At 40.8% G+C, this 15563-nt stretch overlaps 1 protein-coding gene across 4 annotated transcripts in view; it reads right to left on the reverse strand.

The window, feature by feature from the left end:
* Positions 1-362: 362 nt before the first annotated feature.
* The window catches only part of LOC137278170 (protein madd-4-like), a 41979-nt gene continuing 26778 nt past the window's right edge, over positions 363-15563 (reverse strand). Inside the window, exons 2-16 of one of the 4 annotated variants that reach the window (XM_067810353.1) lie at positions 14924-15058; positions 14555-14788; positions 14105-14260; positions 13591-13764; positions 12490-12628; positions 11952-11978; positions 9836-9917; positions 8987-9117; positions 7824-7982; positions 7204-7333; positions 5949-6153; positions 4040-4894; positions 3477-3659; positions 2737-2884; positions 363-2417 (exon numbers count right to left, since the gene is read on the reverse strand). In XM_067810353.1, the coding sequence (XP_067666454.1) occupies positions 2242-2417; positions 2737-2884; positions 3477-3659; positions 4040-4894; positions 5949-6153; positions 7204-7333; positions 7824-7982; positions 8987-9117; positions 9836-9917; positions 11952-11978; positions 12490-12628; positions 13591-13764; positions 14105-14260; positions 14555-14788; positions 14924-15058 (2934 nt within the window). In that variant the 3' untranslated portion in view covers positions 363-2241. Of the gene's footprint in view, positions 2418-2736; positions 2885-3476; positions 3660-4039; positions 4895-5948; positions 6154-7203; positions 7334-7823; positions 7983-8986; positions 9118-9835; positions 9918-11951; positions 11979-12489; positions 12629-13590; positions 13765-14100; positions 14261-14554; positions 14789-14923; positions 15059-15563 lie in introns of those variants that run through there. The other 3 variants (XM_067810354.1, XM_067810355.1, XM_067810356.1) reach the window with 3 other exon arrangements.

Here is a 15563-nt window from a genome sequence, read left to right on the forward strand (position 1 = left end):
ATATGTGCTGAAACATAAATGTCTGCATTCTTTCTGGCTTGAGGAGAAAACTCTAAGGTATTGTCTTGAATCATAATTGTCTATATACATCTTGACAGAGAGGAGACAACTCTAAGGTATTGTGCTGAATTGTCAGTGTTCATCCTGGCAGAGAGGAGACAACTCAAAGTTATTGTTTTGAATCATACTTGGTTTTTGTATTCATCCCTGCACAGAGGAGACAAGTCTGGGATATTGTCTTGAATCATAGTTTTCTGTGTGCAGAAGCCTCATAGCTAAAATATGACTTCTATGAAGCTGAACGAAAGTGTGAGAAACTGATTTTGCTGCTTGTATACTTGACAAGAAAACAAAGGCCACTATTTGTGAATATTTGGGCTTTAATTACCGACAAAAGTTGTCACATTATGTACACAATCCTAAGTGAATATGATATTTATATACAAAAATAAATAGTAGGTACACTGCTCTTGATTACACCAGTCTCATCACTACACACTTAAAGCAGAGGGTATAGCACTAGTGTGAGACTACTTTGTATGATTTTGTCATGACAACATGGCACTTGCTTGTCTGTCTCCATGGGAACAAATATATACACCATCATTATAGGTACATGTTTATACCTATACCACCTGTGCATTTCATATTATCTGTTAGTGCTCTTACATGAAATCGTTCACTAGCATTTGATAACCAACTCCCCTTCATCCCACTTATTTCCACATGAAACATGCTAAACTCAAACATGGTGCAGACATATAACTTGGATTTTATGAATAAGAAAATACTTGGTTCGATAGAAAAATACATTCAAACAGCCCTCAGAGTGACTAGACAACAAGATCTGTTGTCAGAAGTTTCATCATCTGTAGAATATCCTCTGTTGAAGAAGCTAGTAAGTAATTCCAAGAATTAAATATTAAAATTTTCTAGTATTCTACATTAGACTGTCTATAAAATTTGAGGAGGTTCTATTGATAGAAACATGAATAGATGGTGAAATGACACAGATAATGAAATAACCAATCAGAATGGGTTCCTTGTTGTCTTAGAGCAAGTCTTGGGAAAATTACATCGCACGTGAGTCATGTGAGCTAGTTATACAATGCTATGCACAAAATCTGTCAGCCACTCAGATCCCCAGAAGGTGATTGGCCGATATGATTTAAGCAGATACATGGACTGAATTCACCATATTGCTGGAACGGGGGTAAAGCTGCTCTTCACTTGTTTCTACATGATTTCAATGACATATAAAATATAACAATAACAGATTTAAATGCATTGCAGTGCATTGAGAAAAAACAGGTAACATTCAACAACTTGAAAATGTGGTCAGTAAATATGTTGCTTGGAGGCAGTAATACTGTTGGGTCCCAGGGAGCTGCCATTTTGGAGGTGTGCCAGTATCATGGTATCATTGGACTAGATTACAAACAGGCATACATGTGGTTTGGGTTTTGTCATTGGGCATTTACATAATCTTTGGAATGGAGAAAAGGTGTAGTTCAGCTGTTATTTACACTGGAAATTTTGTTGGAAACTTTGGAAACTTTGTTGTTTAAAGTTGACAGTTTAGTCCCCCCATCATTACAAACGTGTAACTAGAGAACATACCATCATGGTCACAGATACCCAATGGTTCAGGGTTGCTCAACCCGTACATCATAAAATTAGAGAGAGACAACATAATTTTTCATGGAAATTGACAAGACACCTGCTACACCAGATGATTTTGTGTTTGAATGGGGTTGAATTAGATAGTTTGAATGTTTTACATCTCAAGGGGTTTTACCAGGAGTAAGTACCAGAAGACTGGCCTGGACTGTGGGGTCATAGTGAAACAATATCAATGTTTTGTAGATTGTCGCCTTAATGTTTCCGATTCAAATTGATTTTCTTTTCACATCATTACCATGGGTTTGCTCAGAACATTCTGATTATGATGCTGAGGGTTCCACCCTTGTTTGAGCACCATACACATTGTTCCTTTACCATCATGGAAACAGAACTTGATGGAGAGATTGTTGTGACATCATTGTAATATACTCCAAGTTTACATGTTGGCAGGTATTCAGCACATTGTCCATCACACCTGTACAGAAAAAAACACAGAAAATCCTTTGCATTCCATGGAATATACAGATGAACACAGAACTAATCTGTGACATTGTATGAAAATATGCCAGGTATCAATACTGACATTCTTGTTGCTGACGATTTTCCAATATGCTCGAGTCAGACAATCCGTTGATTTCCCAAATGGAAGAGTGTTTCGATTGCTGATGTCCGGTGTTTAGGTTTGGTTGTGTTGTATGTTCGACATGTGTGGCAGCACCTCTGTCGGAAGTCTCGCACACGACACATCTTCAACATGCCCACGATGCTGCAGTACCTGGACATGTCCTGGCAACCTGCAAGGTGGGAGAAGGTCACAGTAGTTATATATTGTAGTTATATCACCAGTACACTGCAGGAATACACCAATTGTGTTTTATACCCATGCTATTTTGTTCAATATATTGCACATGTGAAGAAAAGTATTAAATGTGTACAAAGAAGATGATCCTAAACCATGCCTTTCCCAATGAATATCAAAGAGGGCTACATTTGCTTGGTGGCACAGATACAGATCATGGTTGTGAAATATTTTGATGTCTCAGTTAAGCATGCTCTCTATTTCCATTTCCTTGAGGTATGAAATGTGTTAAGTGACAATCAACCAGAACTTACTGCTCTGACACTGTCTTGGTGTACATGGTTTCTTCACCGATGGTCGAGGTTTCCTCTTGCATGTTGACCAGGCTGGATTTCGTGTCTTCCTCCATACACATGTAAGCATCCGAGTTTTAAAACCCTCCTCACCACAGAAGGGCCGACACTAAACATATGGAAGTGATCAGAAAGGTTGACAGCAAACATACAAATATGATCAGGAGGGCCGACGTTAAACATATAGATGTGATCAGAAGGCCTTACAGTAAACATACAGAGGTGTTCCGAATGGTTGACAGTAAATATACAGATGTGATCAGAAGGGCTGACTGTAAACATACCATTGTGTTCAGAAGGGCTTACAGTAAACACGGATGTGTTCAGAAGGGCTGACAGGAAACATACAGATCTGATCAGGAGGGCTTACAGTAAACATACAGATTTGATCAGAAGGGCTGACAGTAAACATACAGACATGATCAGAAGGGCTTACAGTAGACATATATGGATGTATTCAGAAGGGTTGACAGTAGACATATGTGGATGTGTTCAGAGGGGTTGACAGTAGACATACATGGATGTGTTCAGAAGGGCTTACAGTAAACATATAGAGGTGACACATAATACTAATATGTATTTGATGTGAAATGATCCTAAATCAGAAATGGGATTGACACACCACCATTATTTTGTATACTACAACACATTAAAGAGCATCACAGTAGCTGTTTGAAAATGTGGGTACAACAGCTGCTCACCTCACTCCATGCTGATGTTTGCCACATGGACATACAGTCCAGCTTGACACACTCCTGCTTGTGTTCAGGCTTGTCTTCTGCCTGACACACCTCCAGCTGAGCTACTGTCCCGTTACTGTATACACAGTCCACAGCTCGCTTCCTCTGAGCAAACCCATCTCGTACACAGTTATTGATTGAACACTGTAAGGAATGAAACTTTACAGTGGAAGAGAAAAGACATATTATGGTGAGTATGGTTTTATGCTGCCTATAGATACTGCATGGGAATCAAACATGGGTAGAGGACAGACAACTGACATTATGACAATCTCCATGACATCATGAAGACTTAACCTGAAAAGCACAGATGAACCATTTCAGATATGCATCAGTACATGTTGTTGTTATATCATACAGTCAAAGAAGGGGCCATGATTAAAACCAAATGTATAGGTTAGGTACCTGTTGGAGTAGAGATTACAGAACTGGCTTGCTTATTGTATGAAGTTTATACTCGTCTGTCAATGTTACAATGCTCATTAAACACGTGACAGTACTCTGTTGATCAACACCAGTTTTACCTTAGACCATTTTGCAGTTTTCCAGAGCGGACAATCAGCTTGCAGGGAGCATTTCCTCACTGTCTCTGGTTTGGCTGATCCCCATTTTATACACTCTCTGTCTGGTAAGACCTTCACATATTTGTATGTGACTCGTGCACACATGACATCACGACGCTGGTTTCCAGAGCCGCATGTCACAGAGCATGGCGACCACTCCCCAGTGGTGAACACAAGCTTTTTGGATATATTCAACTGAGGATCACTCACTAAACCATTGTCAGTAATGCGAGCTGCAGATACAATGTCTGATTCTGGCTTCAGAACTAAATTCTGTAGTTTTGTCTTCTCCCCTAAATATTTCTTCATCGCCTTTGCCTTCTTCTGAGCAGCAGATTTTGTCTGGAACTCTATGATGATGTCAGCACTTTCCAGCCCAGCCATGCATGTGTATGTACCAGAATCAGTACTTGGATTGGCTTTCTTAATCTTCAAGTTCCCCATGAAGGTTGTTCTTACCCGTCCAGCCATAGGTATCAGCTTGAAACCTTTGCTCCAGAACAGAAGTCGTCGATGATAGTTCTTAACTGGACATCTGACAGTCACAGACTGGCCCGGAAGAAGGACAAGCCGACCTCCCACAGTGACCTTGACCCGCTTTGACCTTTTAAACTGTATGAAGGTATAGTTCTCTGACTTGATTACCGGTGATGTAGATGCCCCGGGAAAGCATTCGCTCATCTGACATTCTCGAGTTGTCATTGGACGAGGACCCAAGCACTCAGTGTCAGCAACCATGACCTTGTGACCTCGGAATGGAGCTTTGATGCAGTAGGCTCGTCGAGTCTGGATGCCTGGACCACATGTCACTGTACACTAGAGAAACAACATCACCCCCATTAAAATACGACTGGTATCAGTGAAATAGGGACGTTTGAAACAGTAGTTCCATGCATCATAAACTAAGTTTCACTCATCAGCACTAGCACCTGCACTTAACAATTGACATAGCAAGCCCATAGCAACTAAACACACGATACAATAATGTAGAATTTTCCCTGTATTGTTAATATTGTTATCCTAAAGCAGTAGCTTGAGTGTTTAGAAAATCTTCTCAGAATTGAAAAACACATTGATTGCATTGGTTGTGATTATAGCTTTCACTGTCATTCATGATGCCTTTCTTATGATAATCTTAATATGCCTTTCAAGTATGCAAAATTCCACTTGAGTTTGCACAAATTCAAAAGCAATATAATCTCCAGGCCCTCATAGTATTGAACATATGTTTTGGATAACAACAGGACATAATGTTGTACCAGTTCAAAGAACACTGATTAAGATAAGCCCTCATACTCCCAGTTGAATGGTAAAGTGCATCATGTGGCCAAGGTTAATTGCAGATCAGGAGCAGATTAGTTCAGAGGAGTGGCATAAGCACTTTTCACTTCCAGGTTCAGTGTAAGTCCACACTGAACACATACCTTTATTTAACAGTGACATTTCACGTAAGGTGTTTCACACAGTTTAGTTATGATCATTCACATTTTAGTGTGGAGTTTTGAAGACACAATTTCTCAAAAAAAAATTCTGTGATTTCTTTCTCAAATATACTGTACTGAAGATGAACATCATGTTACATATATAGGTGAAAGATATATCTTTAAAAAGCTTTCATAGCTCACATATCATTCTAAGTGATGATAATCTTTTCCTACATAATATGCATGTTCTCTGCAAAAGTCTACAAATTCAAAAACCCTTTATAATGTTGTTATGAATGAAATGTTTGCATACTCGTAGCATTCAAGATTCTTAAAGCTATGTCAGTGTCTTATATGTCTGGGGTAAACTACTGAGTTGCATGTGTGACCTCCTCAGAAAAGCCGCAGAAGGGGGATGAAAGGAATGTTCCAGAGTCACCGCCTACCTCGGTCCAGTTCCCCGTCTGCCACTGTGCTGGACAGAACTGAGTGTTACAGCTCTGCTCCGAGATAGGAATGGGGTCGGCACATCGGTAGTCTGGAATAGTCTTAGTCATGTCTGCCCCAACATCCTGGACACACTTTACGGTGCGCCGCTGGACACCACCTCCACATTCAGCTGTGCAGGGGCCGTGCTCCCCAGTTAACCACCTGCAAGGTTACAAATGTATCAGTCCTGGAAATGTTGATTCTGCAGGTGGTTTTAATGTTATGTAATTTGTCTACATTTTAGAGCTAAGACATTTTACTTGTCCTGTTGTGTGTTGTTACACAAGGGTGTGTGTTAAGAGTGTGACAGTTAATTGTGTGTTACACAAGGGATTGTGTCAAGAGTGTGACACTTGATTCTATGTTACACAAGGGAATGTGTTAAGAGCATGACAGCTGCTCTCCCTGAAAGTGAAATGCAACAATAGCTTGACTCTTCTTCATACAGCCTGAAAATAGTGTTACTGGTAGGAATTTGCCGTGACAAACGATGTAAGAAATCCCCTGTGAACCAGCAAAACAGAACAAAGACAAGTCTAAAACATTCAAATTTTGTATTATTATGCAAGGAGAGCAAGGTATACAAAGTCACAAGTCAATTTCACAACACCAATTTCAAATGCAATACAAGTAAGACAAAATGGGTCACAAAATATAATATAGCAAACTCATCAAAGTCTTAGTGCGAGAGAGAATCAGTTATGCAGAATGTAACAAAGTGAACAGTTTGACAGCAGTTTCAGGCGTTGACGGATATGTTGATGATGATGTAAACTCCAGTAACGTGAATGTATGTCCCCCTCCAACACGGCAACTAGCCTTTATATATATTCAGTCATTTCCCGAAAGTTCGGGCACATACAACCATCGCCAACACTGCTGAATGCTCTAGCAGTCTCCCAGAAGTAACGAATAGAAAACCAAGGGCAGATAATTTCTGGAAAACCTGCTGCCAAACTCCTGAAAATGCTGATCATCTATTATACGAAATGTGACCCATCATAATTATTTTTCAAAACACTAAACATTGTGACCCAATAATAATTATTACTTAATTAATAACAAAAATATGCAGGATATTCACACTCGTAACAATAGTGTATCATGTAAAACGTATTTGTGGAAGTGAAAGTATAGTATGAAAGCAACTTCATCCATATTGCTCTAAAAGCTAGTTGCTAAACTATTAATGAAGTAAGAATCTGCTCATACCTGGGCGGACACGGGATGTCATTACAGCTCCTGATCTTGGTGGTTGGCTTGATCAGATGCAGACAGTTGGATGTGGACACAATGGCACCATTTTTCTCCCTGATGCACTCCAGTCTGGTTCTCTGTGTTCCTGAGTGGGAGACACATAAATTTGGTATCCAAATTTGGTTTCTGGCTATAGTTTACATACATATTCTGATGCGATTATATAATATGTTTGTCACTTTTGTGTCACAAAAACTATGTATATGTCGAGAAAAGATATCAGAAAATACTTATTTCTGCATTACATACAGGATATACATCCTGAGTAGAGGGCGGTGGGGTAGCCTAGTGGTTAAAGCGTTCCCTCGTCACGCCGAAGACCTGGGTTTGATTCCCCACATGGGTACAATGTGTGAGGCCCATTTTCTGGTGTCCCCTACCGTGATATCGCTGGAATATTGCTAAAAGCAGCGTAAAACCAAACTCACTCACTCACTCACTCCTGAGCAGAATTGTGTTTACTGATTACGATGGGTTACCTCTAACTCTTTGGTAGGAAATAGGGGAACATATGTATAACAGTTTCACAAATCTACAGTAAGTTTTAGATAAGATCAATAAAATATATCACATACCTCGGAGACAGCTCTGGGTACACGTGGAGTAGTTCCCCAGCTCCCATCGGAAGGTTTCCTCTGGACTGAAGATCTCATTGAATCCTGTGACTCCTGGAGACACCTCCTTTTCCCGACATGCTTGTAGAACACACTCCTCCGTCACAGGTGGTTTCTTGCCTGGCACAGGCCAAGTGGAAAGCATTTGTTCAGAAAGGAATGGTATGTGCACAATATAGAACATTTCAGTTTACAAAGACCCCCATCTCCTCCCTCTGACAGAACTAATAATATACTATTCAAAACAAGTATTCAATACAAAGGCATCACAAATTTGGATATTTTGTATGTTTTATGATAAATGGTTCAACTGGGAAATAAAGACATCTGACTGAGATTTGTATTGGTTACTGAACACCAGATGATTTTGATAGGTAATCAATCAACCATAGCACTCTACTGTCCATCACCACATTTGTAAGTCCTTAGTACCGCGTGATCCGTCAATATTCTTAAGAAATTTCTGGATTCAACAAGGATATACTCCTAATCAACCATCCAGTATCTTCTTGGTTCATCCCATTCTTCCTGCAAAGTAGTGCCAGTTGTTGAGTTATATTGGTGGTTGTTGGCGGTAATATATGTGCTGTCCAAGAATACGGGCTCAGTCTGCTCCAAGAGCAGTGCCCAGTGACATGTCCATTTCAAATCTGCATGTGTTCTGCCCGTCATTGTGATCTCACCCTACGTCATTACTGAGTGATCCCCACAACAATCGTTCTATCTAATGTTAACCGTATGTCTAATGTTAACAGTATGTTTAACGTTAACAGCATGAAAAGACTCATTCTGTTGCTAAGTTTCTTAAATCTTGAATCGTAATGTTTGCCCAACAATTGGTCCAGCCCTGCTGTTCTTGACACCAACGGCGTCTAGCAGGAATGCAATGGTCCATCAATCATGATACCACACATCGAGTGTACAGATTCCACCTGTACAGTCGATTATGAATCGTCTGTCCGCATGTGTAGTCATGTGAAGCTCCAATCTTTGATGCACTTGTGAAAATGGTAACACAGATGTTCAGAAAAAATGGTTTTACTGATGTCATCAGCCTAAGTTACAATAGTAACGGCCTGCACAGGCTGCTGCTCTGAACCAGACAAAAGTAATCATGCACCTACCGAAGCATTGTGAGTCAGGCACTGCTTCCACCTTGCCGGAGATGTCTAAGTAGACCTTACATGTGACCGTCCGTGTCCGCACTCCTGTGCCACACGTCACACTGCACATACCCCAGTCCCCAGCTAGGAACCTGCACACAGTGAACTCATGTAGCACAAATGCACGTTTTCCTCTCCACTAGACCCCAAATCACTTAGGCCAACTATTTCTGAGAGAATTTATCAAAAAGCTGAATTGTATTGTACAACTGTGAAAGTAAACAATCATGATAGGCCTGTGTCACTTTCATAGTCTCAGGATTTGGCGTTTTGTGATGCCACTCATGTTGAGGTCAGTCTCCAAGCCCCTGACTGTCATCACTGAACAGAAGGGATGTAGTTGTCACTTATAGACAAGAATACAGTACGTCTGAAAGCATGCCATGACAGTTATCAGGTTCCACAAATTTCCACACATTCTCTGACTAAATGTCCCACTATGTTTCTCAGACTATGTGTAATAATGTCAGCATCTATCAGAGTCAGCAATCTGCTGGTTTCGTGCTTGTTGTGTCTTTACTTTAGTGTTCAACTTTGTGTCAACTCTGTCTCAAGTGGGTTGTCATCATAAACATTATAACGCATGTGGTGCCTTTTCACATCTGTGTTTCTTCATGAATGAAAACTTAAGAACATATTAATGCCAATATAGAATGACCGCATGAAGCCCCAGTGCAATGAAGCCAGTAGGTGGACACTGATTGTACGCTGAATCCTGTATTTGATAACGCCAATATGACACGTACTACTGTCAGCTAATTGCAGAAGTCACATACTATAAGACAAGTAGACCAACTGTCTAGCACATACCTAGGTGTGAGTGGTCTCCCATCATTTTTGTTTCTTTTGGATGGGTTGAGAGACTGCAGGCCCACGTCCCCACGCCTCCAGTCTGCAAGCATTGTAACACCAATATTAGCCAAGATTCTGTATCATTCAGAAAAAGTTTACACTTCTTATAATCAGTTCCTTAATTCAATAGAACAAACACAATAAACAAAAAGAGCCAAGCACATCCTCATGTAACACACAATCAACTGGCACACCTGAAACACACTTCCTGGTGAAACACACACTGAACTATCACACCCACAACACATGATGCCTCTAACAAACAAACTATTACAAACCTGAACACAATACAACCAATATGACATATGTTACAAAAAAACCTATAATGCAACTGAACACACTACAGCCAATACGATAACTGTAACAAACAACCTATTACACACCTGAACACACTACACTATGACACATATAACAAACAACCTGTAATGCACCTGAGCATATTGCAGCTAATATGACACCTGTAACAAACTATTACACACCTGAACGCAATACAACCGATATGACATATATTACAAGACAACCTATAATGCACCTGAACACACAACAACTGATATGACACTTGTAACAAACAACTCGTTACACACCTGAACACAATACAACTGATATGACAGCTGCAACAAACAACCTGTTACACACCTGAGCACACTACAACTGATATGATACTTGTAACAAACTTTCACACCTGAACATACAGCCGATATGGCATCTGTAACAATCAAACTGTTACACACCTGAGCACACTACAACCAATATGACACCTGTAACAAACAAACTGTTACACACCTGAGCACATTACAATCAATATGACAGCTGTAACAAACAAACTGTTACACACCTGAGCATACTACAACCAATATGACAGCTGTGACAAACAAACTGTTACACACCTGAGCACACTACCACCTATATGACACGTATAACAAACAAACTGTTACACACCTGAGCACACTACAACCAATATGACACCTGTAACAAACAAACTGTTACACACCTGAGCACACTACCACCTATATGACACCTATAACAAACTGTTACACACCTGAGCATACTACAACCAATATGACAGCTGTAACAAACAAACTGTTACACACCTGAGCACACTATAACCAATATGACAGCTGTAACAAACAAACTGTTACACACCTGAGCACACTACCACCTATATGACACCTATAACATAGTAACACCTACCTTTGCATTTCATGGGTCATCACAGTTTAAAATTGATAGAACCTGCATTACTTGAACAGTAATATTTACTGTTTTGTTTACGTTATTTGGATTATCAAACAGACAATATTTTGTTTCTCATAAAAATAAAGTGAAAGAAGTGAATGAAATATTCAAAGTTGCAGGGCAGATTACAAGGGCTGCGCAAAGAAGACTCTCTACAATATACACTGGGTGATACAAAGCAGGAGTACTACACCTGGCATTTAGAATACTGATGTACCAGCTGTAATAGTTTCCTACTAACCAACCATGGTTGTGGACTATGACTAAAGGTTTTCCTGTAGAGAAAGGGTATGTCTCAGGTCAAGACACAGTTGGTTGTGGACATGGAACATCTAGAAGCCATGCCTCATCCAACATAGGTCACATGAACAATAGATAACGCATGTGATGTGAATTAGTCAAACTTCAAGTCAGGTGTAAAAAGATGGACAATTATGTCCCACAGAGCAGCCACAATTCAAGCATCTGCACTTCAACTAGTTAGTCCATAATAAAGTACACTGCAGCAAATTATGTGTATTTCTAAATATGTTTTATCCCTAAACTACAGAAACAGAACCCAATAATTGGTCAATATGGAAAGAACATAATTTAAGCATAACCCTGCTATGACATAATATTCTAAACAGTTATCATGAAGCTTGTTCCTTTAGTAAATCATTAAAGCAACACTGCTGCAAGCAGGAGATTACATGAGTTAGGAGCGAGGAGTGCTTGTCTCAACATACCAGATTCAAGGCGAAGATTACAATTTGGGTGCGTGGTAAAACCCAGGCATGCAATGTCTATACATATATATATATACATGTGAAGTTGTCATGCAGTCAGCTACTCTCACCGTCACTTTGGAAACTGTCTCGGGAGCCTTAAATACAAAACATCCACAAAATACCATCCATATGAATTGGCGTCAAATAAGATGGACATCATGTTATCCTCCACACGAGGGCATTGTGAGGCATTTAGAAGGATATAATTATGCAGTGTTATATACAGTTGTTGATTTGTGAGTAGATTAGTGGTTTCCTGTGGAAAGAGTTGTGCGTTAGATTGTGAATATGCAAATGCAGATTATGACAGTTCTTCAAAGCACCATATAGAGGTTTAATGTTACCATGTTCTTCAGAAGACAGAGTGTTATGTGGCAATGAATACACATTCAATATCCCTTTTTATTGAATCAAGGCAAGTCAAACAAGAGAGGGTCATGTGAAAATAGTGTGCAGTTTAAATCATGCTTCACAACATGAAACGGTGAATTGAAAATCAAATTCTTTCATATGCATCACTCCACTGTGCTGCATCACCCCACTGTGCTGCATTACCCCACTGTGCTGAAACACAACATGTGTTGGTCATATGCTGACATGACATACCTTTGATTGGGTTGCAGGAAACACCCGTGTTACACATGACTCGGGTCGGGGGCTTGTTCCATGAGGAGCATCTCCCCCTCCCTTGGTGCTTACAGATGACATTGCGGTACTTGTACCCAACCCCGCATGTCACAGGGCACTGTAACATAGACAGTGTAAACTATAACATCACTATAATAGACACTGCCAACAACAGCTAGATAGTTGTACCCTACACCACACATCACTACAAGAGATAGTGCCAGCAACAGATAGATAGTTGTACTCCATCCTACACATCACTACAATAGAAAGTCCCAACAACAGCTAGATAGTTGTACCCTGCCCCACACATCACTTCAATAGATATTGCCAACAACAGATAGATAGTTGTACCCTACCCCACATCACTACAGGAGATAGTGCCAACAACACCTAGATAGTTGTACCCCGCATCACACACCACTACAATAGAAAGTCCCAACAACAGCTAGATAGTTGTACCCTGCCCCACACATCACTACAATAGATATTGCCAACAACAGATAGATAGTTGTAGCCTACCCCACATCACTACAGGAGATAGTGCCAACAACACCTAGATAGTTGTACCCCGCATCACACACCACTACAATAGAAAGTCCCAACAACAGCTAGATAGTTGTACCCTGCACCACACATCACTTCAATAGATATTGCCAACAACAGCTAGACAGATGTACCCCGCATCACACACCACTACAACAGATAGTGCCAACAACAGATAGATAGTTGTACCCCGCATCACACACCACTACAATAGAAAGTCCCAACAACAGCTAGATAGTTGTACCCTGCACCACACATCACTTCAATAGATATTGCCAACAACAGCTAGACAGATGTACCCCGCATCACACACCACTACAACAGATAGTGCCAACAACAGATAGATAGTTGTACCCCGCATCACACACCACTACAATAAAAAGTCCCAACAACAGCTAGATAGTTGTACCCTGCACCACACATTACTTCAACAGATAGTGCTAATCACAGCTAGATAGTCCATAGAATAGACTTAAATGAACTACCCTTTACACAGTCCCAGTTTTCATTGTTAAGATGTGAAGAGGTTCTCACCGGAGACCAGGTTCCCGTCAGCCAGAGAACCTGCTTCTTGGCGCTGGAGCAGGCCCTAAGGGTACACTTGACTGACATGTCCTTGGGGCGCAGTGATCTCCGACACAGATTGTCAGACACTACCTCGAAAGTGTGGGTGTTTTTACACTTGGATACCATCTTCTGGTGTCCTGTCTAGACAAACACATGTAGAGTACCCGACTGGTGTGACTGATGAACACAAGGTGCTGGCTACAACATTTAGACCAGCTGCATTCTGGTTAGGGCAATGAAAGGTTCTGTTTGTCTGCAGATGCTGTCTGCTCTTATAATTGTTTTAACTAAATTAGAATTAAGTAATCATTAAACTTGAGTGTGTTTACCCACATATCTTTATGTTCAACATAAAAAGGAAATATAAGATGACTCTATAAAAAGGATGATACTACATATCAGACACAATTTATATTTGACTTAAAATATCCTTGTTATACCTAATAGCTGTACCCAGTATGACAGATGACAGTTTACCTACACCACACGTCACGGAGCAAGGCACCCAGTTCACTTCCCACTGGTAACTGGGTTTGCTTTCTGGTGACTCCTGCTTGCAGCTTGTCCCGTCACCGTCGCACACACCACACACATCTGCCACAGCTCCGGACCCAGCTATGTCGTCACAGCCAACCTCCTGTAGGTCAAATACTGTGTAGCGTTCAATCAATCAGGACACTGTTATGGGGATAAGCGTTCTTTCTCCTTACACTTGTATTTTTTCAGGTTTCATGTGCGTATTTAACGTAAAATAGCCTGAAATCAAAAGCTCAATAAAAAACATATTGTTTATCGAAATTATAAGACACAAATATATACGACGTCGTTTTTAAATGAACCTCGAAAAACCAGGCAAATGTGAACACACGTGGTGTTTATCTGTTATTACCTAGAAGCTTGTCCAGCAGTGAGGACTGTATGATACACTTACCAGACATTTACCAGCTATGCAAATGCTGTTGTTGCCACAGACTGTACCGTCGTCAACAGTGTCCTTGAACTTGACAGTGACCTTGTCTTTGCTGCCGTTACTCCTACAGACAAGAGCGCAGGGTGACTGTGTTTTGTCAACCGGAATCCATGAATACAGGGAGCTTCGGAATGGAATCTTGTTGTAGCTACCGCATTGTTCCTCTCTACGGGTTGGCCCGTCCTTCAGACATTTCTAAAACATGAATGGAAATTGTTGAGATTTTTTTTTCAATCGACAAATTGTGGGTAGTCGTGCTTCATGTCGGGAATACGAACATCCACAGTCCACGGGGCATTCCCTTCTTTCACTAACCCGCCGCCAACTCACCTGTTGATTGCAGACCCTGTATTTTACGGACGTGTTGCAGACGCTCCCCACCTGACACCCACTCTTGCTGAGACCACCTCCACACTGTCGACTGCAGGGGCTCCAAACATCCTTGGTCTCGGTTAGAACAAGCAGCTGTAAAGGAAAGTTGTGTCTGTATCAACCTGCTACACATACTTAAGGATGTACGTAATAGACAGACACATACTATGTTACATACAGGGGTGTCTGTGTCAACCTGCTACACTTCCTTCAGGATGTACGTAACAGACAGACACATACTATGTTACATACAGGGGTGTCTGTGTCAACCTGCTACACTTCCTTCAGGATGTACGTAACAGACAGACACATACTATGTTACATACAGGGGTGTCTGTGTCAACCTGCTACACTTCCTTCAGGATGTACGTAACAGACAGACACATACTATGTTACATACAGGGGTGTCTGTGTCAACCTGCTACACTTCCTTCACGATGTACGTAACAGACAGACACATACTATGTTACATACAGGGGTGTCTGTGTCAACCTGCTACACTTCCTTCACGATGTACATAACACACCGACACATACTAGTTATATACAGGTGTGCCTGTGTCAGCCTGCTACACTTCCTTCAGGATGTACGTAACAGA

This window comes from Haliotis asinina, chromosome 3 (assembly GCF_037392515.1).
Source record: "Haliotis asinina isolate JCU_RB_2024 chromosome 3, JCU_Hal_asi_v2, whole genome shotgun sequence".
NCBI classification, from domain to species: domain Eukaryota; kingdom Metazoa; phylum Mollusca; class Gastropoda; order Lepetellida; family Haliotidae; genus Haliotis; species Haliotis asinina.